Raw genomic sequence first — 22,238 nt, 5'->3', positions numbered from 1 at the left:
TCCTTGTGTACCAGTCGCTGAAGCTAAGCATGCAGGTGCAGCAGGCGGTTAAGAAGGCAAATGGTATGTTGGCCTTCATAGTGAGAGGATTCAAGTACAGGAGCAAGGATGTCTTGCTGCAGTTGTACAGGGCCTTGTTGAGACCACACCTTGAGTATTGTGTGCAGTTTTGGTCGCCTTATCTGAGGAGGGATGTTCTTGCCATGGAGAGAGTGCAGCAAAGATTCACCAGACTGATACCTGGGATGGCAGGAATGACGTATGAGGAGAGATTGGGTCGATTAGGCTTATATTCGCTAGAGTTTAGAAGAATGAGAGGGGATCTCATTGAAACTTATAAAATTCTAACAGGACTAGACAGACTAGATGCAGGAAGGATGCTCGCGATGGCTTGGGAGTCCAGAACCAGGGGTCACTGTCTGAAGATAAGGGGTAAGCCATTTAGGACTGAGATGAGGAGGAATTTCTTCACCCAGAGAGTGGTGAACCTGTGGAATTCTCTGCCACACAGGGCAGTTGAGGCCAATTCATTAAATATATTCAAGAAGGAGTTGGATATATTTCTTGAGGCTAAAGGGATCAAGGGATATGGGGAGAAAGCAGGAACGGGGTACTGAATTTGGATGATCAGCCATGATCTCATTAAATGGCGGAGCGGGCCCGAGGGGCCGAATGGCCTACTCCTGCTCCTATCTTCTATGTTTCTATGGAAACCATTTGAATTCTGAAGTACTCGGGTAGGTGTGATTGGGGTGGATCTAGCTTTCGTGCGATCATGTAATGCAGGCGTTTTATATCCTGGGTTTTTATTTGCATTGAAATCAATGGAAATAAAAATCAGCAGAAATGTAAAAGGGGCTGCCGATTCGCTGTCTCCTGTTTTACACTGTTGCACAAAGTCAAGATCTACCCCATTGATTCTAATGCAATGCAGTGTAGACCAACCCGAAATTCATCCCTTTGGAATTTGACGTGCACTGTCCCGATAAATGAAAAAACTAAAAAACTCAAGGCAGTGTCAAAGTGAGAGAGGAAGAATGTAATGTAAACTGGTTCCACTGCACTTTGAGTTTCTGGAACTAAGTGTTGAATTGAGTGAGGAAGTGCTTGTATAAAATATGATATAATACTTTTAAGAATGATCAAACAATAATTGAGAAAAAGGAAGAGCAACTGTTTAAATGTGCCGCACTTCTAAGTTTACTATGAATTTCACTTCAGGGGAAAATGATCCATATGAAACAAAACATAGAATGAAATTTCATTGGTTAACCTTTTGTAATTGGCAACAAGGCTGAATTCCCTAAACAGGTGTTGGCTGTCTAAGTCAAATCATGCACACTATTGTTAGCGGAGAGAGGCTGAGAGAGAAGCACTTGTCTCTGCTAATTGAAAAGTATCCCTTTGTGTAACTGCAATAATAATGTACCTGTCAGAGAAGATAATATGCCCTGGGATTCTGTTGTATTTTCGGAACATAAATAACAACAACAACAAGTTGCTTGTCATTGTGGGAGTGGGTGGCACTAGGTCAAGTTGTTGTTGTTATAAATAATGGTATACAGTTTGATAATACAGCTGAAGAATAATATAATGTGGCTTTGAAATCTTGTAATCTAAAAACTGGGGGTTATTGTTGACTGACCAGTTGCCTTTAATAACGGCACCATCAATCACTTTTATCTGTTTGCTAATATGGTCAGTGTGGGAAAATTGGACCCTTTGTTCCCCACTGCTTTGCAACCAATAACAGCATCAAACAATCTCCAAGGTACAACATGAAGAGCTAACTGTCGCAACAGTTTCCCGTAACCCATACAGGTGCAGGGTCTCTTATTTGAGCCTGTCGGAAGAAGCTTGCCTGCATTGTCTATGATTCCCAAAGGCAGCCATCATCAACCTCTGCACATTGTTGGAGCCCAGTTCCAGTAGAGCAAGACTTGGTCATTCGCAGGCCAAGAGTGGGAGATCTCTGCCACATTTCCCAAACTTCAGTCCAGGAATTGTCTCAAGCAGACAATTGTTTGACCGGCCCATGGATTTCATTACATATCCTATGGAAAGCAGCCAGCAGCAAGAAACAGCCTTCCATTTTTGCCATGTGGCAGAGTTCCCAAAAAACACTGGAGAAACTCAACTTTTTAGCTTTTGAAAGGAGGCATTTGAAAGTTGGGCCAAGATTCTGCTCTTTGGGGCTATGTTTTGGTAAGACCTTTCTGAATCTGCCATAACCCAACCCTTTTCCCATAGCCCAACCCATTTCCCTGAGTCAGGGTTCAATCTGCATGCACAGATGGCTCCCAGTGCAATTACTACCAACAAGAGGGAGCAAGACAGTGTGAAGAACAGAATTTCGATGGTGTTGTAGCATCAGAAGAGCCAGTGATGACTATTAAGACGTGCCCCAAAGATCAGAGTCGCTGTCCCACTGAAGGTCTTTTTTTTATTCGTTCATGGGATCTGGGCATCGTTGGCAAGGCCAGCATTTATTGCCCATCCCTAATTACCCTTGAGAAGGTGGTGGTGAGCCACCTACTTGAACCGCTGTAGTCCGTGTGGTAAAAGTACTCCCACAGTGCTGTTAGGGAGAGAGTTCCAGGATTTTGACCCAGTGACGATGAAGGAACAGTGATATATTTCCAAGTCAGGATGGTGTGTGACTTGGAGGGGATCTTGGAGGTGGTGGTGTTCCCATGCACCTGCTGTCCTTGTCTTTCCAGATGGTAGAGGTCACAGGTTTGGGAGGTGCTGCTGAAGAAGCCTTGGCGAGTTGCTGTAGTGCACCTTGTAGATGGTACACACTGCAGCCACGGTGCGTCGGTGGTGGAGGGAGTGAATGTTTTTTAAGGTGGTGGATGGGGTGCCAATCAAGCGGGCTGCTTTGTCCTGAATGGTGTCGAGCTTCTTGAGTGTTGTTGGAGCTGCACTAATCCAGACAAGTGGAGAGTATTCCATCACACTCCTGACTTGTGCCTTGTAGATGGTGGAAAGGCTTTGTGGAGTCAGGAGGAGAAACACTCACCACAGAATACCCAGCCTCTGACCTGCTCTTGTTGCCACAGTATTTATGTGGCTAGTCCAGTTAAGTCTATACCAATAGATCGTGCCGGCTTTATTTGAAGGGTCAAGAAGACCCGGGGGCGTAATTTCAACTTTTGCAGAAGGTGTAAAACATGCAATATCAGACCGGCTGCCCATTATACACCACACAACATTTTCTACAGTTGCACCTGCACATTCACCTCTCCGCTCATATTTCACTAAGTGCTCCCTCTTGCAACTCACTAACTGACTCTCTTCCCCCAACCTCAATTTGTGCTCGTGTTGGTGCTTGTTATTGTGGGACTAGGTCGCGGCTATACAGTTGGCTCAGCTCCTGCAGTAACTTGAACATAGCTACAGGTGGAAAGAGTATGCAGTGTAGCTCATTGAACTACTGCAATATGGGCCTGTGTGTGAAGGAGTGAGTAAATAAGAAGATAATCAATGAAAAGCAAAGGATACTTAGGGAAGGCCTCCAGTTTCACCCTCTCCCACCCCTCAATTGTCTTCATCCCCATAATCTCAATGGCTCTCTCCTTATAAGGAGTCAAAGGTCATACGTTTGATGACCCCTGCCCCCATCTCTGTTTACATAGCCTTGTCATGTAAACAGCTACAACAGGGATATCTTTTGGAAAGGGAACCCGGAATCCTTTGTGCAGTTGCAAACTTGAATTGTTAATATGCAGTAGCACAGAATTGGTTTTCTCATTTTCAATATGTCCTTGTTATCGCCTCATGGGACAGTGTCCATATCCAAGGAATGAAGTAATACACCTTAAGTGCTGTAAACTCATGTAGTTACTGTTGCCATGCATTCCGTGCACTGGAAGTTTCCAATCACTGCTTGCTGGTGTGTACCGAACCCTATAACATGCTGAAGTGACCAATTATTCATTCTCTAGACAGAGCAAGATTGCTGGTCTTCATGCTTCTGAGCGTTTCAATAGGGTTAATCCGAATTAGTTAAGAATGTAACTGAGTTGATTAGTAAAAATGAAAATGCTTCAAAATAAGATTGGATTTGACAGTTTGAAGGCTGTATCACCTCAGCGGAACAGTACACACAAATTATTTAAATCCCAAGGCTATAACCTGACGATTACAGTTTTATTACCTCAGCTGCTATAATTATCCCAGCAATCCTTTCTGAGCAGAAAGTTCAATAACATACTCCTCCTTCTCCCGCCCCAAATTGTACTTTCACTGAAGGCACAGAGAAATAGCAGTTATTAACTATTCATCTTACATCTGCCTTTACCCCAAGAGGAAGAGGAAAGGTTAGCTTTATCAAATATCAGGTTGTTGAAAACAGCAAAAGAGGAGCTAGACTGTATGTAAATAACAAAGGATGGATTGAGAGATACAGAAAGGTTAGATCCTCTTCAAATAAACAAGTACTTAATCCCAGACAAGTCTTAAAGGAAATGCAGATTGAAATTAATGAGGTCCCAATTGACAGATTATAAATTTGCTATCCAGGAGAGGCTCCTGAGGATTGGAAAGTGATTAACAAAACCTTCATTATGTAAGATAACATACTTGGAGTAAGTTTAATATCTGTGTAAACATCGGAGCAGGCCCCAAGGATTTGTATGATTGTTACTGCTGTTTGACCAGCAGTCTGTTTGGCCCAGTGGTAGGGGTGTGCTGCAGTTGGACCTAGAAGCACAGACACACCTGTGAGTTTCAATTTAACTATGGAAAAGACATTTGCTTTGGACAATGAGTATCTCGATAGGTGATTTGACTTTGGACAATGAGACTTCGGGTTGGATTTTGCCAGCCCTGGGGAGGCGGGTTTGGAGGCGGGACTGCTGGGAAAATGGCAGAATTTGGGGGCGGATGCCCAACCCGCCCCCAACCTGCCTCCATGCCATCTTGCCAGGAGGCGGGTAGCCGACCCACGCCGGGTCCCGCCTCCTTGAGGCGGGAAGGGGATTAATGCCAATTAACTGACTGTTATCAGGTAGTTAACAGGCAGTTTTTTGGCTAATCCCTATTTTGAGCCCTGAAGTGTGTACTTCCCGACGGCTCTGAACCTCGTCAGGGTCAGCGAGGCAGGCCGTCGGTCGGCGGGGCTGAGATGTCTGGTGTGCAGGTGAGTAATGGCTGCATGTGTGCAGAGGTAAATGTGTGAGGTGTGTGTAAAGTGTTTTAATAAGTTTTACTTACCTTTACTTCTTCCTGCAGGCTTCCTCCCTTCAGGTCTCGGGAGTCCCTCAGCTCACCGGCACAGAAAGCAGAATGGCCACTGAACTGTCAAAAGCTGCAGCCTTCTGCTTTCTGGTCATGAAGGCTTTCTAATTGAGTCTTGAGTAAAGACACAACTTAGAAGACAGATTGTCAGTGTTTGACAGCTTCACAGAGCTGTCAAACGATGACATTTTATCTGTCAAAAGCTCTTGACAGATGAAATGGCACTCGCTGACGTCACCTGTAACTGGCTTTCCCTTAATTGGCCTGCTGAGCCCGCTGGGCGGGCTTAACAAGGTCAATCAAGGGAAAATAGCATGGGTTGGCCACAAGTCGATGGAGGCGGGACTACAACCCAACAAGTGGGAGTCCCGCCTCCAAAAGCTCCACATTGACAAATCCAGCCCTTTGTGTTTTAATGGGTTTCGATGGATCTTCAATTGGATAAGACAACGATGCCAGTTTCGCTGGAACAATGGACTTCCTGGCATCAATGAAAAACACTTTATCCTTGGGCAAAACACATGTCCTGTGGTTTGGATTACTGGGTGTGTATTGGAATACAAGAGTTGGGGGAAGGCCCAGACTTGAAAAGGCGGGAACCAGACAAAGAAGTGTGATTTAAAAGATATCACTGCAATACACAGACTTAAATTAACTTTTAGGGTATACAGAGAAGGCAGCTTTGGCCATTTCTCTCTCTCTCTCGCTTGCTCTAAACCACCACGATCGACAAGAACCTTGCCTTGCTCTTCAACTGCAGGAACGAACCTCGAAACTGGGACTTGGATACTGCATCGGTGATATAGAACCAGGAGACACGCTGTACACAGGGAAGCAGCGAGCAAGAAACCCAGCAATCGGGGTGAGCATTGTCCAAGCCCACGCATCCTTAAGACCACCGGTACTGTGTGAGGGGGTGTTGTGTGTCCCAACCAAGCCAGAGGGGCTTAGTGGGGAGGTTCTGTGTGTATTATATAGTGTATGTTCCGGGGTTTGTGGGACAAGTCCATGTTATACTCTGTATTGCAACACAGTGTGATTTTAGGCGTCTTAATATGAGACAGTGGCCTGTTCGACGGGCCAAGTTGCATTGTTGTACTGTTTGTTTTATGCCACCAGGCATTTTACGTACTGGAGGCGGGTGTGTGTGTTAACCTTATTAAACACCGTACGGTTGAGTCCGAAAAGCTTGTCTGTGTTCCAATCCTATTCACCGTAATTCTTGTCATACAGAACTAAGTAGGGGGGGTGATTCGAACCACCAAGGCAAACCACCTACACTGTGGAGGGAAAGGCTTTGAGAAGTCTATTGGAGAATACTAGCAAATGCATAACTTTTTAAGTACGTCAGCATAGATTCAGAAAGTGAGGTTATGTTTAACTAATTTGCTGGAATATTTGGAGTTATTATAGACATGGCACGCAGAAGAGATACAAATGATACTACAGTATATACATTAAGAAGCTTTTAATAATGATCCATATCAGCAATTGATGGCTATGGTAGGGATCCATGTAATAGGAGCTAAAGTATGATGCTAGATAGAAAATTGGCTTAAAAATCAGAAATTGAGGATCATCATAAATGGGAATTTTTTCAGCTGGATCGAAATTTGCAAGCAAGATATCCCAGGGGTAGCCTTGAGACACTTGTTATTTGTTCTACTGAATTTCTTGCATCATTATTCACCCACTGTAGTCACATAAAGAAATAAATCTGTAAGCTGGTTAAAGTTTGAATTTTGCCTTGGTTAGTCTTTATTTTATATGCTTATAAATCGATTGTCAAGCTACGTATGTGGGGTTTTCTTATAAATCAATTTGAAGGTTTGTGTCATACATCAGGCTTGTCATTATTCAAGATATCCAGGCTTGTGGAGGTGTAGGATTCTGAGAGCTACACTGTCAGCATATTCTGGATTACATGTTCGAGTCTGGTAGTGTGTGCCGCACAGGAGCACTGTTGCAGTTAGGGATGGCTTTCTTTTGAAGTTAGTGGGAAGTGTCCTGATAAATCGGCTGGATTTTACCACATTTGTGGCGATATGTCCCGTATTTTCTCGTCTTTTCAGTCAGAGGCGCACAGGCGCTAAGTTCCGTTTTTCTCCCGGGTTGCTAGCAGGAGTGCCAGAACAGCTACCTTCAATTCCGGGAGACTCCTGGACAATTCGGGAGGGTTGGCAACTGTAGTCCTGGCTGCTGTCTGTGCATTTTTCTGTAATCTGATTGGTGATGACAAATGAGAAGATGATAATCTAGTGTGATGGTGATATATATAGATGGGATAATTGATGAGAAAGAATTTAAATATTTATTAAACAATGAGAAAGAAATAAAAGGGGAGCTCAAACTCAAACAGTAAACAAAGATAAATTATTATAGGCATAAAGGGGTAAAGCTCAACTTTGATGGGGTTGCAAAACAGACAGTAGTGGATTAGCTGCCCATTATACACCCCACCTAATATTCCTTTCCATTGACTTTGGGCAGGAAATATAACGGGCAGCTGATCCTCTACTGCCTGTTTTATACCTACATTGAAGTTGAATTTCACCCCACAGACACACCTGGATGAGGCTACATTAGCAAAATCTCCCAAGGATCTGAATAATACTAAAAACAGGAGGCAGGGCAACTAATGAAAAACAATGTATCCTTAAGGATTCAGAATTTTTAGATAGTTGGGCCAATATGTAGCAAATGCATGGATAAGTGTAAAATCATTTAGATGGGCACTAAGGACCCAAAAGAGGGAAATTGATGAGAAAGAATTTAAATATTTATTAAACAATGAGAAAGAAATAAAAGGGGAGCTCAAACTCAAACAGTAAACAAAGATAAATTATAGGCATAAAGTGGGTAAAGAGGGAACATGTGTTAAATCAAACACGGTACACTATTGCTAAGAATTAAAGAGATCTAAGGGTTATAATGGATAAACTTGAGAAACTGTCATTGTCCTGGACTTGCAATTGTACAGCATGCCATTTGTAACTTTGACCGCTGTGTTGGTGCTCCTGGAAGATTTGAATCTAGAAAGGACGCATTCAAACTGGGAATGCGAGGGGGGGGGGGCGGGTGCACAATTGGGTGACAACAGTGTGTTCAAGGACCTTGAGGAGAAAGGATTGATTAGAAATTAAGTGGCAGTTTGAAAAATTGGCAGGGTCGAGGGGGTGATAGCACTTTGAAAAGGAGGAATGATTCGAAGCTTGAAGGGCCGAATGGTCTATTCCTGCTCCTATTTTTCTATGTTTTTTCTATTCCAGAAGCTGGAGTGAGGTTGATGAGAGGGTACCAAGCATGGGTTAAATAACGGAATGTTGGGGGCGAAGATGGAGAATCTGCAGTGTGAAAGGGAGGGGCTGAATTGGGAGGTGGGCTAGAAGAAGGTAGGCAGATGTCACTAATGGATGACCTTGATTTTGGAAGCAAAGAGCTTCATCAGCTCCTGACATTTACTAATGGAGATGAAGATAGTGGGTGTAGGGAAAAAAGGTTGGAGGAGGCAGTTTGTGATAGAGAAGAGGAGTCTTGGATCATTCTTGCTGCCCAAGATAATCTGAGGCTTCAAGGGTAATTTTTCCATAGAAAGAGAGATGGAGTACTGTTTGAAGTAGTAAAGCCAGATGTGGAGGTGGACAGCCAGGCAGGTCATGTACCATGTTCATTTTAATCTGCGGCCAAAGAACTTGAGTCCATGAAGCCAAGTCCATGGTAGTAACTGTTGTACCAAAGGAAATGGTAGAAAATTGGATTATCTTCGGTGTGTGGGATCTGGTGGGGTCAGGGGTAGCAAAAGTGAAGGTACAGCAGCTATGGAGCTGATCCATGAAGGCATCAGTGACAATGCAGGCTGTGAGCTAGAGGGCAAGGAGTTACAATGGGACACTTGAGGGAATTTGGTTTCCCCCCGGTGGGTGGCACGTGGGGGTGTAGAGGTTAGACGCAAGCATGGGGATGTGTAAGAGGAGATAACTGAGGAAGCTGGCCTAAGATAAGGGTAGAGAAGTACACGTAGAGGATGTGGTTGAGGGACGTGAGGGCAGAGTAACTTCAGATGCAGGTTAAAGTCACCAAGGTTGAGATGCTTAGTGCATCGACTAACCTAGTACAGACAGCAGGAGCTTTCAGTAAGGAAGGTGTTAAGGTGCACTGGAGGTTGGGATGAGAAAGTAAATGATGAGGATCTTGAAAACTGCTAGTGAATGAAGTGTCAAAATGTGGATCAATTGCCAAAGCAATAAGGAGATAGTCCAAGGTGAAAGCTGGAGATGAGTACCACAATGCCTGCATGGTAAGTTGGACAGGGTCGAAAGTATAGCCTGGTAAAGTAGCCTCAGTGAGAGAGAAAGAGTTATCATTTCCAGGTCTAACTTTGGTCACTCCCATGATATCAGATCATGGATGGAAAGACCCTTGTTTGCAAGAGAACAGTCACATTGTAGGATGATCCAGAGGGAATGGAAAACCAATGATTAACTTGAGTTGAGGCTAGAGCATGGGAGGAGTCACTGTTGAAATCAGAGGAATGGAGAGGATTTCAGAGGCGACTGGGTGATTGGTGTTTGGTTATGGTGATAACACCACCATAAAGAAAACTGCAGTAAAACTGATTGATTTTCTTCATGTTGTGCCTGTATTCTAACCTGACTGAGGGAGGCCAACAAGCCCAAATAGATACATTTGACATAATGAATAACACAATATATGTTATTTAATTTGCAGAATGACAAGTCTCCAGGACGCTCAACAAGTCGATCAAGTAACATATCAAAGGTAGGGATATTTTTTATATTCAGAAGGCAAATTCTGACTTTTCTATCTTTGTGTTTGTTGATGAGGGAGCCAGTGTTTGGGAACTCCTTCGCACGATATGTTTTGGGAAGGAGAACTTAATTGTAGCTAGCATTAAATTGGGAACTCAGCTGTAGTATGTTCCAGAGAATGATCGTCCATAAACAGAATAGCTGGTATGCTTTCATGAGGCATAATTCTGAAGAAATGTATTGCTGTATAGCTATGGTACCCAATTGCGTAACATTTCCCAGAGAATTTGCATGAGGGACAAAATACAAGTACAGTTTATTTTTCTAATAGCAATACGAGGTTCAAAGCAATTGACAAACAATTTGATTTGTTTCAAAATTGTTCATTTCACCTTTCTAAGACAGTTTCTCTTTAACTTCTAATCTGTGCCCTTAAGACAGCAGTTTACTTGTTATCCTGTTTGATGTGGATGAGCAATCCACCTTGAAGTCAGGCACGTTGCAGAGAACAGTTGATACCTCGCGAGCAAATTGCAGAAACACACGGCTAAACGAAAGACTCCGCCGCCGGGAGCATGAATTCAAACAATGATGCGCGGAACTTTCAACCTCGGCGGTGGGGCGGGTAGTGGATCGGCTGCCTGTTATACACTCTGCCTAATTTTCCTTTCCATTGACTTCAAAGGAAAGGAAATATCAGGTGGGGTAGATAACGTGCAGCCAATCCGCTATGACCCATTTTATGCCCCCCCCCTGAAGTTGTGTTATATCATATACAGCCCCCGTTATATATGATAATATGTTAGATATTTTATGAAAAGCATCAGTGAGACGAAGTCGAATATTGTGTCCAGATGTATTTGATGCATTTAAAAAAAAGCTATAGAGGCAGTCAAATGAAATTAGGGTGTTGAAAATGATTCCAGGTTTAAAAGATTGTACTGTGAAGAGAAACTATGGAAGCAAAATCTATTTTTATTTTTTAAAATGTATAGGCATATGATTCATGTTTTAAAATGAGGAATGGCATTAACAAGGTGGATTATAGATATATTTTATGTAAAACCAGCCAGGCAGAAACAGAAGGCGTGATTCTAAATAAATAAAGTCACTCGTTAAAATTACCATATTAAATGACTTCTTGGCAGCCATCAGCTTCTGGAATAGGCTGCCACCTAGTGCAGTAAATACTGAAACAAAAACAGAAAATGCTGGAATCACTTAGCAGGCCTAGCAGCATCTGTGGAGAGAACAGACAAGTTGATATATCAGGTGTGACTCTTCATCAGAACCGGTGCTCATTGGCAAGGTTCTCATATTCTGATGAAGGTCCACACCTAAACTGTCAACTTGTCTGTTCTCTCCACAGATACTGCCTGACCTGCTTCCAGTCTTTCCAGTAATTTCTGTGTTTGTTACAGATTTCCAGCATCTGCTCTTTTTTTGTTTAGGCAGGACATAATTACTTTGATTGAAATGCTAGTGATTCAGCAAAGAGTGGCAGGCTATGGTTGTGAGTGCAAAAATACTGAAAGATGGTCAGATCAGACCCTGAAAAAGGAGCTGGAAAATGGCACAAGCTGAATGAGTTATTTCTGTATTACACTGGTCTTTGGTTGTTTTGTTCTCAATAGTACATCCTGCTTCCAGTTCCCTGTAAACAATGTACCTAAGGGCACCTGTCAGTACTGACTAATAGCTCCAATATCATGGCCCAGGAGTGTATAATTGAGAATTTTCATCCTGTTTCTTGCAGGAGATGTCATCATCATTCTTTGCCAAGTTCCTTTATTAAACTTTTTTCATTTAAGTTTGTTCTCTTTTTTTTCTCACCAGTTTTCTCCACATCCCTTCTCCTGGAGGTGTTGTGTTCCAGTGGCCATTGTTCACCTGTGAGCCTTGACACTGGGTGTCAGTAATGTATACAAATACGAAGGATAACACAGTCAAGTGGAATTCTGTCCTTACCTGACGTCCACGCGTGTACACTTCCAGCAGCGGTTGCTGGGCAGTAATCAGGAGTGGGACCCTGAGCGATTTTTTTTTTCTTCAACTATGCTATGGCCAATATTAACTGGCTCAGTATAGTGCAGGAATCAAACCTGGAACTTCCCTGTTCTGTATGGCTCAGCTATCTACTAGATAAATCTCCTGAGCTAATAATGGAAATTTTGGTTCTAAATGCATTCTAGGTACATCTAGTGCAGTAAATACTGACTTTGATTGAAAAGCTAATATATAAAACATAGCATATAATGATTCTAATTCAGCACATTTGTTAGAGAGAACAGGTCTTTATTGAGATTTTAAAAAATTGCAATTTGATTTTGTTAAAAACAATTACTGCTAATCATTGTAAAAAGTTTCATAAGAACGTAAGAAATAGGAGCAGGAGTATACCAAACGGCCCTTCAAGAATGCTCCGCCATTCAATAAGATCATTGTAGAGATTCGCATATCTCTGGTAAACAGGATTGAGTGCAAACCAATATGGTGGGTATATTGTGTTTAATCGGAGTTTAGGACGGAATATAACACACTAGTTATACAGCAAAAATATACGACCCTAACAAGTAGCTGGTATCGGACAGATGGCTGGCGTGCACGAACAACTCTTCTTATTCATTCTCCTTCTTGCCTCATGTGTCTCTCTCTCTTTCTCTGAAGTACCCAAGAGTGTTAGACTAGGGTCCACATGGGTCCACTCTCTGAAGAGTGTTAGATCACTGCTTCCACTCTTAGGAGCCCCTCGCTCCACGGTCTGAACTAAGAGATCTTTAGCTCTTCCTTTTATACTCTTTTTAGGGGTGGGCCTGAGGTAGGATAATGGACAAGACCATTAACCTATAGAGGCTCCCCTTAAAACAAGGTACCCAATGGCATTTTGAGTTCTTTGCCTAAACTTACCGATGAAGACCTTCCCTCAAGGGGTCTTCACAACCATTACACATGGTTTCTGTATGTGACCAATCATGGCCTTACAGCATGTTGAGGACTGTCTTCCCTTATCTCATCTGGCCCTTTCCTTCCAAAGCAATAGTCTCTTATCTCACCCTGCCTTGTCCCCCCGGTGCAGACAGTGCGTGTACCAGGCACAGCTTTGGGCCATTAACTCAGAGGCCCAAGCCAGAGATGTCTGACTCAACCAGCTGCCATCCAAACTATCTCCCCTTAATCTAACAGACTGTTCCATCCTGAGATAGTACCTTAACTCCCATAATTTCCTTCTATTCTATGCCCTTTATACTAATTAACTTTTAATTATCTTCGCAAGCAGTTCTGTTAAACAAACTCCAAATTCTACCTCAGCATTATAATATGGTTATTAGTAATAATGGAAGAAACATAGGTTGGGCCTTCATTGGCCAAATTAAAGATACATTAACAAAGTCAAAATCCTAAACTTACAAACAACAGACAGCTAGCCTGGCAGGGCAGGGCAGGGCCATTCTATGGGCCCCTGTGTGGAATGTTATGCCTCATCTAATCTAACTAACTGAAGACATTTTGTCTCAAAGTCTAATACAAGTCTCCAGGGAAATGAAACTTACACAGTTCCAGTAAGACACAACTTATACAGTAACCCCTTACTTGTCTTGAGCACTAATACAATCTATTAAACACAGTATTATTCGTATTACAGTTTCATTTTCATAACCATATATATTTTTAGACACCCCTAGTTTCTAACATCATGGCTGACCTTCTACCTTAACTCCATGTTCCCGCCCTATCCCCATATCCCTTGATTCCCTTGATGTCCAAAAATCTATCGATCTCAGTCTTGAATCAAACTCAATGACTGAGCATTCACAGCCCTCTGGGGTAGAGAATTCCAAAGACTCACAACCCTTTGAGTGAAGAAATTTCTCCTCACCTCAGTCCTAATTGACTGATCACTTATCCTAAGACTATGACCCCCAGCCCTAGACTCTCCAGCCTGGGGGAAATAATCACTCAGCATCTATCCTGTCAATACCCCTCAGAATCTTACATGTTTCAATGCGATCACCCCTCATTCTTCTAAACTACAGTGAGTATAGGCCCAATCTACTCAATCTCTCCTCATCGGACAACCATTTCATCCCAGGAATCAATCTAGTGAACCTTCATTGCACCCCCTCTAAGCAGGTATATCCTTCCTTAGGTAAGACCAAAATTGTACACAGTACTCAAGGTGTGGTCTCACCAATGCCCTGTACAATTGCAGCAAGACTTCCTTACTCATACTCCAATCCCCTTGCAATAAAGGCTAACATACCATTTGCCTTCCTAATAGCTTGCTGTACCTGCTTGTTAATTTTCTGTGATTCATGTACAAGGACACCCAAATCCCTCTGCATACCAATATTTACTAGTGTCTCACCTTTTAAAAAATATTCTGTTTTTCTATTCTTCCTACCAAAGTGGATAATTTCACATTTCCTCACATTATACTCCATCTGCCTCCTTATTGCCCACTTACTTAACCTGTCTATATCCCTTTGCAGCCTCTTTGCATCCTCCTCACAGCTTACTTTCCCACCTAGCTTTGTATTGTCAGCAAACTTGGATACATTACACTCGATCCCTTCATCTAAGTTATTGATATAGATTGTAATAGCTGAAGCCCAAGCACTGATCCTTGTGGCACCCCACTAGTTACAACCTTCCAACCCAAAAATGACCCGTTTATTCCTACTCTTTGTTTTCTGTCTGTTAACCAATCCTTTATCCAAGCTAATATACTACCCCAAATCCCATGAGCCCTAATCCTGTGTAACAACCTCTTGTGTGGCACCTTATTGAATGCCTTTTGAAAATCCAAATATACTACATCCACTGGTTCCTCCTTATCTACCCTGCTACACTCAAAAAAACTCAAATCGATTTATCAAACACGATTTCCCTTTCATAAAACCATGTTAACTCTGCCTAATCATATTAGGATTTTCTAAGTGCCCTGTTACCATGTCTCTAATAATAGATTCTAGCATTCTGCCTACTACTGATGTCAAGCTAACTGGCCTGTGGTTCCCTATTTTCTCTCCGCTTCCTGTGTTGAATAGCGGGATTACATTTGCTACCTTCTGACATGAATCTTGTCATTCATGTGGAAATGACTTATGAAATGATACTGGGCGGCCTGTTGGTGGCGCTGTCCAGGGAGAGTATAAATACTCGGCCATGGGCCCAGCTTGCTCAGGACATTCTTTAACAGGAACTAGTGAAGGACACAACTAGATCTCCATGTTGAAAAACAGTTGATTAAAGCCTTGTTTAATATTCAGACCAAGTGCCTAGTAGTTTTCTTACATCAATTTAATCAACTGCAACCCGCTCTACGCTCCGAGTGATTTGGGAAGAGACAGCTACAATTCAAACTGTAGAAGGGAACTCAGACGTAGTAATCAATCCATCATGGAGAAACTACTCAGACCCGTCCGTCTCGACCTGGACCCGAATTCACTTACAGATGCTAAGGTACGGAAACACTGGTATTGTACCTTCAGCAACTTTCTCGAGGAGTGTGGTGAGAATGTTCCTAATAAGTTACGAATGCTTGCCAATTATGTATCCCCTCATGTGTTTGACTATATTGAAGACTGTATAGACTATGACTCCACTATCCAATCACTACAGCAACTATATGTTAAGGCCCCAAACAAAATTTTTGCTCATCACCTACTGGCCAAAACTCGACAACAACCCGGGGTATCACTTGACGAGTTCCTTCAAGAGCTTCGCAGGCTCAGCAAAGATTGTAACCTCAAAGCTGTCTCGGCTGAGCAGTACCGGAAGGAATTAATTTGTGACTCTTTTATTAACGGAATTGCTTCTTCCCTCATACACCAGCGTCTGTTGGAAAATAAAACCCTCGGGTTACAAGCTGCCTATAACCAGGCATATTCTCTGGACTTAGCTCAAAAAATTTCAGATGCCTATTTTTTACCATATGCACGAACTGCTGCTACCACTTTTAGTGACTCCCCCAGTAAGCCTCAGGCGGAAGCCCTCACTGATGATGACCCTACCCTAGCGGCATCTTGGCAATCTAAAAAGAAGTGTTTCTTCTGTGGAGGTGCATTCCATTATAGGAAATTTTGTCCTGCTCGTAATGCAACCGGCAATCATTGCAGTAAGAAAGGTCGCTTTTCTAAAGTATGCCGGTCAAGAGCCTCTACTAGTGTTGCAGCTGCTATCTATAAAACTGTTCCTCCCTCAAGAGCCACTACTAGTGTTACAGATGCTATCTATAAAACTGCCCCTCCCCCAAGAGCCACTACTAGTGTTACAGCTGTTTTTCCCCAAAGCCTGTCCCATGCAGACACGAGGGTTTTGGTAAATGGACACATTTTAAGTGCATTAATCGACTCATGTAGCTCTGACAGCTTTATCAGTGAGTGGGCTGTCAGTAAGTTAAAACTGCGTATTTACCCCTCGGACAGGGAAATTGTAATGGCTCTGACGATACTGACCACCAACTCTTCCGGCTTTTGTCTTGTCGACCTTATTCTCAATGGCCGCACTTATTTTTCCACCCGGCTCGGGGTGCTCAAAATCCTATGCAGTGATGTGCTCCTGGGACAGGATTTCCAGAAACAACATGATATACCTATCAATTCATCCAATGAAAAGCGACGAGTTAAGACAGTAACTATAGGTTTTTATTGGCTAAATAACAGAGCCCACCCTCGTAGGTGATCGGATCCAACAAGGAGGAATACCAGCCAGTCGACCACCTTTATACCTGGGCAAGTAGGTGGAGCCATGGGCGGAGTCAGCAGTGGTCAGCCCAGGTATAACAGCGTGACAAGAGGCGACCTCGTGTAGTGATACAACAGTGTAAACAGTGATAATCATAGTGTAACGATAGTGAACGATAAAAGTGGTTTACCACATTCACCCCTTGTTTAGATTTGAGTCCGGCGGGGTGAAGTGTACTACCAGTTCGGGTATGTCAGTCTGTCCGGAGGCCTCGTAAGCCTTTCCGATCGTCGCAGCAGCGGCGGCGGTGATGCAGTATCCGATGTTAATGCTGGTGTCTGCGTGGTCGGCGAAGGCTCGTGGGGTTCCGGCATGCCGTCTACCTGGGCTGGATTTGGGGGGGTGGTGGGGGGTAACGGTGGTGTCTCAGGGGTGCCCGAGGGTGCAAGGTCTCGTAAGGAAACTGTGTCCTCCCGCCCGTCTGGGTATGCCACATAGGCGTACTGGGGGTTGGCGTGCAGGAGGTCCACCCTCTCGACCAGGGGGTCCGTTTTATGGGCCCTCGCGTGCTTTCGCAGCAAGACGGGCCCCGGAGAGGTCAGCCAAGTTGGTAGCGTGGTTCCCGTAGTCGACTTCCTGGGGAAAACAAACATTCGTTCATGGGGGGGTGGCGTTAATGGCAGTGCAAAGCAGTGACCGGATGGAATGCAGCGCTGCCGGGAGGACTTCCTGCCAGCGAGAGATTGGGAGGCCCTTGGACTTTAAGGCTAAGAGAACGGCCTTCCAGACAGTCACGTTCTCTCTTTCCACCTGGCCGTTCCCTCGGGGGTTGTAGCTGGTGGTCCTGCTTGCAGCAATACCTCTCGCTAGTAGGAACTGGCGAAGTTCCTCGCTCATGAAGGAGGAGCCCCGGTCGCTATGTATATAGTTTGGGAACCCGAACACGGCGAAGAGGTTGTTCAGGCATTTGATGACCGTGGTACTGGTCATGTCTGGGCAGGGGAAGGCAAAGGGGAAACGGGAGTACTCGTCAATGATGTTGAGGAAGTACACATTACGGTCAGAGGACGGGAGGGGCCCCTTAAAATCGATGCTCAAGCGCTCGAAGGGGCGGGTGGCCTTGATCAGGCTTGCTCTGTCCGGCCTAAAGAAATGCGGTTTGCATTCGGCACAGGTTTGGCAGTTCCTGGTCATGGTCCTGACCTCCTCGATGGAGTAGGGCAGGTTGCGGGCCTTAATGAAGTGGTAAAGTCTGGTGACTCCGGGGTGGCAGAGGTCGTTGTGGAGGGTTTGCAGTCTATCAATTTGCGCGTTGGCGCATGTACTTCGTGATAGAGCATCTGGGGGTTCGTTCAGTTTACCAGACCGGTACAAGATCTCATAATCATAGGTGGAGAGCTCGATTCTCCACCTCAAGATCTTGTCGTTCTTGATTTTGCCCCTCAGCTTGTTATTAAACATAAAAGCGACCGAACGCTGGTCGGTGAGGAGGGTAAATCGTTTGCCTGCCAGGTAATGCCTCCAGCGTCGTACAGCCTCCACGATCGCCTGGGCCTCCTTCTCGACCGAGGAGTGTCGGATCTCAGGGCCCTGGAGGGTCCTTGAGAAGAAGGCCACCGGTGCCCCTCCTGGTTAAGGGTTGCGGCTAGGGCGAAGTCGGATGCATCGCTCTCCACTTGGAAAGGGATAGACTCATCCACCGCGTGCATTGTGGCCTTAGCAATGTCTCCCTTAATGAGGGAGAAGGCTGCGCACACTTCTGCCGTCAGGGGGAAGGAGGCGGACTTCATGAGGGGTCTGGCTTTGTCCGCATAATTCGGCACCCATTGGGCATAGTAGGCGAAGAGCCCCAGGGTCCTCTTCAGCGCCTTTGGACAGTGGGGGAGGGGAAGCTCCATGAGGGGGCGCATTCTTTCGGGGTCGGGGCCGATGACTCCGTTCTCTACTACGCAGCCGAGGATGGCAAGGCGCGAGGTGTTAAACACATATTTCTCCTTATTGTAGGTGAGGTTCAGCCGTTGGGCCGTACGGAGGAATCTCTCCAGATTAACATCATGGTCCTGCCGGTCGCGGCCGCAGATGGTGACGTTATCTAGATAGGGGAACGTGGCTTGCAGCCCGTTCTGGTCAACCATCCGGTCCATCTCCCTTTGGAAGACCGAAACCCCGTTGGTGACGCCGAAGGGAACCCTAAGGAAGTGGTAGAGGCGGCCATTCGCCTCGAAGGCGGTATACTGGCGGTCCTCAGGGCGGATAGGGAGTTGGTGGTAGGCCGACTTAAGGTCGATGGTAGAGAATACTCGGTACTGTGCAATCTGATTGACCATATCAGATATGCGGGGAAGGGGGTATGCGTCCAGCTGGGTGTACCGGTTTATGGTTTGGCTGTAGTCGATGACTAGGCGGTTTTTATCGCCGGCCTTAACGACTACGACCTGGGCACGCCAGGGGCTGTTGCTCCTCTCGATGATGCCCTCTTTCAGGAGACGCTGCACCTCAGAGCTAATAAAAGCTCTGTCCCCGGCGCTGTACCGCCTGCTCTTGGTAGCGACGGGTTTACAGTCGCGGGTGAGGTTGGTGAACAGGGAGGGGGACGGAACCCTGAGGGTGGATAGGCCGCAGGTGGTATGCGGTGGGCGGTTTAAAGGCTGTTGGTTGTCGACTGTGAGTGGGGGGAGGGGTCCACCGTATGCCAAAGTGACACTTTGAAGGTGGGATTGGAAATCCAGCCCTCGTAGGACGGCAGCGCAGAATTGGGGCAGGACGAGAAGTTTAAAATTTTTATACTCCGTGCCCCTAACCCACAGGGTCACAACACAGTATCCGCTGATGTCTGTTGAATGGGACCTCGACGCCATCGAAATCTGGTTGCGCGTTGGCTGGACAGTGAGGGAGTAGTGGCTCACCGTGTCTGGATGGATGAAACTCTCCGTGCTTCCGCTGTCGAACAGGCAGGTCGTGGCGTGGCCATTTACTTTGATGTCCATCATGGACTTGGACAGGTGATACGGGCGAGCTTGGTCCAGTGTGACGGAGGCTAGTGTATGGCTGAGCGAGCTGCTGTAGTCTGCGGGTGAGGCTGTGGTCGGGTCTGGAGACAAGGTGGCGGTCGAGTGTGGTGAACAAAATGGCGGTGCCCACGACGTTGCATAAAATGGCGGAGAAGATGGCCGCCCCCACAACTCACACGAGGGGATACTGGCATCTGTGGCCTTGATGAAAGATGGCCGCCCCCACAACTCGCATGAGGCACTGCTGGCGTCTGTGGCTTTCCCCCTGCAGGCCTTCGCGAACTGGCCTTGTGGCAGTCAGAGCAGGTCGCGTTTCTTGCAGGGCAGCACGCCCTCGGGTGTTTCGCCTGGCCACAGAAAAAGCAGCCGGCGGCCCGATCGCGGGGCTCCGATGTCGCAGCCGGTACCGGGGGTGGCGGTCCCGATCGGGTCCGGGACGCCGACGCTGAGGTAGGTCCCAGAGGCAGCGGTGTGAGGGGTATTGTGGTCGGGGTCGGGCCCGAGTCCCAGGGTCGCGCAGCACAGTACCTGGAATATGCCTCGAGGTCCCGATGGGCCACTTCCAGAGAGCGAGCGAGGGCTGCAGCTGTGTTCAGGTCGAGGTCCTTTGATTCGAGCAGTCTTTGCCGTGAGTAGTCGGACCGAAGGCCTTTCACGAAGGCATCGCGGATATTCTCTTCAGTATTTTCTGCAGCCGTTACAGCTTTAAAGTCACAGTCCCTGCCGAGTGTTTGTAGCGCCCGTAAAAATTCATCTACAGACTCTCCTGGCTGTTGCGGGCGGGATCTTTGGAGATGTCTGGCATACATAGAATTTACCGGGCTCCGGTACTGCTCTTTCAGCAGGTTGAGGGCGGCCTCGTATGTAGTAAAGTCCTGGATGAGTGCAAATACTTTAGGACTCACTTGGGCGGTCAGAACTCTTAGTTTGGATCTCTGAGGCACGCCGGATTCTCCCAGGTAGGATTCGAAACAGTTCAGCCAGTGTTTGAAGTCGAGGGCTGAGTTTGCTGCCTGTGGGTTTAGATCCAGGTACGGCGGTCGGAGGGCTCGCAGCCAGGCCGGCTGCTATGGCTGTTGTAGCTGGGCGTCTGACTGGTCGTTTGGCTGCTCCGTTAAAGACATTTCAAAATTTAGCCAATAAAATTGATATACCTATCAATTCATCCAATGAAAAGCGACGAGTTAAGACAGTAACTATAGGTTTTTATTGGCTAAATAACAGAGCCCACCCTCGTGGGTGATCGGATCCAACAAGGAGGAATACCAGCCAGTCGACCACCTTTATACCTGGGCAAGTTGGTGGAGCCATGGGCGGAGTCAGCAGTGGTCAGCCCAGGTATAACAGCGTGACAAGAGGCGACCTCGTGTAGTGATACAACAGTGTAAACAGTGATAACCATAGTGTAACGATAGTGAACGATAAAAGTGGTTTACCACACAACACAAAAGGCTCGCTTTCGAGTTTGGAGGGCCAAAGCCGGAGCTTACTATTTCCAAAGTACTGTTTTGTGCACTTTCAGCGGCTTCGCTCGACGAGCCCTGCTTGTTTGCCAATCTTTTCCCCCGATGTAAACCCATAGTCACTAAATCATGACGTTTCAGCCAAGATGATCTATCCTTTATCGAGGCAGAAATCTCTCGCCTTCCAGCTGACAGTATCATTGAGCCATGTTCATCTTCCTGGCGGGCTCAAGTCGTCGTTGTTAAAAATCCTCTGAAGTAACACAAGAAACGTCTTTGCATTGATTACTCGCAAACTATTAACCAATATACCGACCTGGATGCCTACCCACTACCACGCATCGATGACATGGTCAATAACCTTGCCAACTACAGGGTATTTTCAACTTTTGACTTAAAGAGCGCATACCATCAAGTACCGTTAAAGGACTCTGACATAAAGTATACGGCTTTTGAGGCCAATGGTTGGCTTTACCAGTTTTGTCGCCTTCCATTTGAGGTCACCAATAGGGTGGCCGTCTTTCAATGGGCAATGGATAGCCTAGTCAAAAAGGAGAACTTAACAGACACTTTTCCATATCTGGATAATATCACCATTGCTGGTCATGACCAGAAGGAGCATGATGCCAACCTCCAGAAATTTCTTGACATTCTCCATCGTCGCAACTTAACGTTTAAATGAGTCCAAATCTGTGAAATCAGTACCATCATTCAACATCCTTGGCTACTGGGTGGGCAACGGTGTCATCAAAACGGATCCGGAACGACTTCATCTGCTTCAGGAGCTCCCTCCCCCTACGAATCTCGGCTCTCTTCGTCGGGCACTCGACATGTTCACCTATTATGCAAAGTGGATACCGCACTTCTCCGACAAGATCCAGCCCCTGCTTCACGCAAAGTCATTTCCGTTGGACGCGATGGCTATTTCAGCTTTCGGCCTCCTCAAGCAACAACTGGAAAAAGCCACGCTTCATTCCATCGATGAAAATCTCCCTTTCATGGTCGAGTGCAATGCATCGGAGGTGGCGATCTCGGCTACCTTGAATCAAGGTAGTCGACCCGTTGCA

The 22,238-nt window shown here is 45.7% G+C and overlaps 1 protein-coding gene across 7 annotated transcripts in view; it reads left to right on the top strand.

Annotated features, from left to right (window-relative positions):
• The window catches only part of LOC147122795 (E3 ubiquitin-protein ligase MARCHF1-like), an 881,994-nt gene that overhangs the window by 601,993 nt on the left and 257,763 nt on the right, over positions 1–22,238 (top strand). For 4 of the 7 annotated variants that reach the window (XM_086010972.1, XM_086010963.1, XM_086010999.1 and 1 more), the window contains one exon: positions 9,970–10,020. In XM_086010972.1, the coding sequence (XP_085867098.1) occupies positions 9,970–10,020 (51 nt within the window). Of the gene's footprint in view, positions 1–6,001; positions 6,104–9,969; positions 10,021–22,238 lie in introns of all 7 variants that reach the window. The other 3 variants (XM_086010991.1, XM_086010955.1, XM_086010946.1) reach the window with 1 other exon arrangement.

The sequence above is a fragment of the Somniosus microcephalus genome, chromosome 2 (genome assembly GCF_052327205.1).
Source record: "Somniosus microcephalus isolate GS21.2 chromosome 2, FLI_Smic_1.0, whole genome shotgun sequence".
Lineage (NCBI taxonomy): Eukaryota > Metazoa > Chordata > Chondrichthyes > Squaliformes > Somniosidae > Somniosus > Somniosus microcephalus.
Note: the sequence above shows the minus strand (reverse complement) of the source record. Positions and strands in the feature narration are given on the sequence as shown.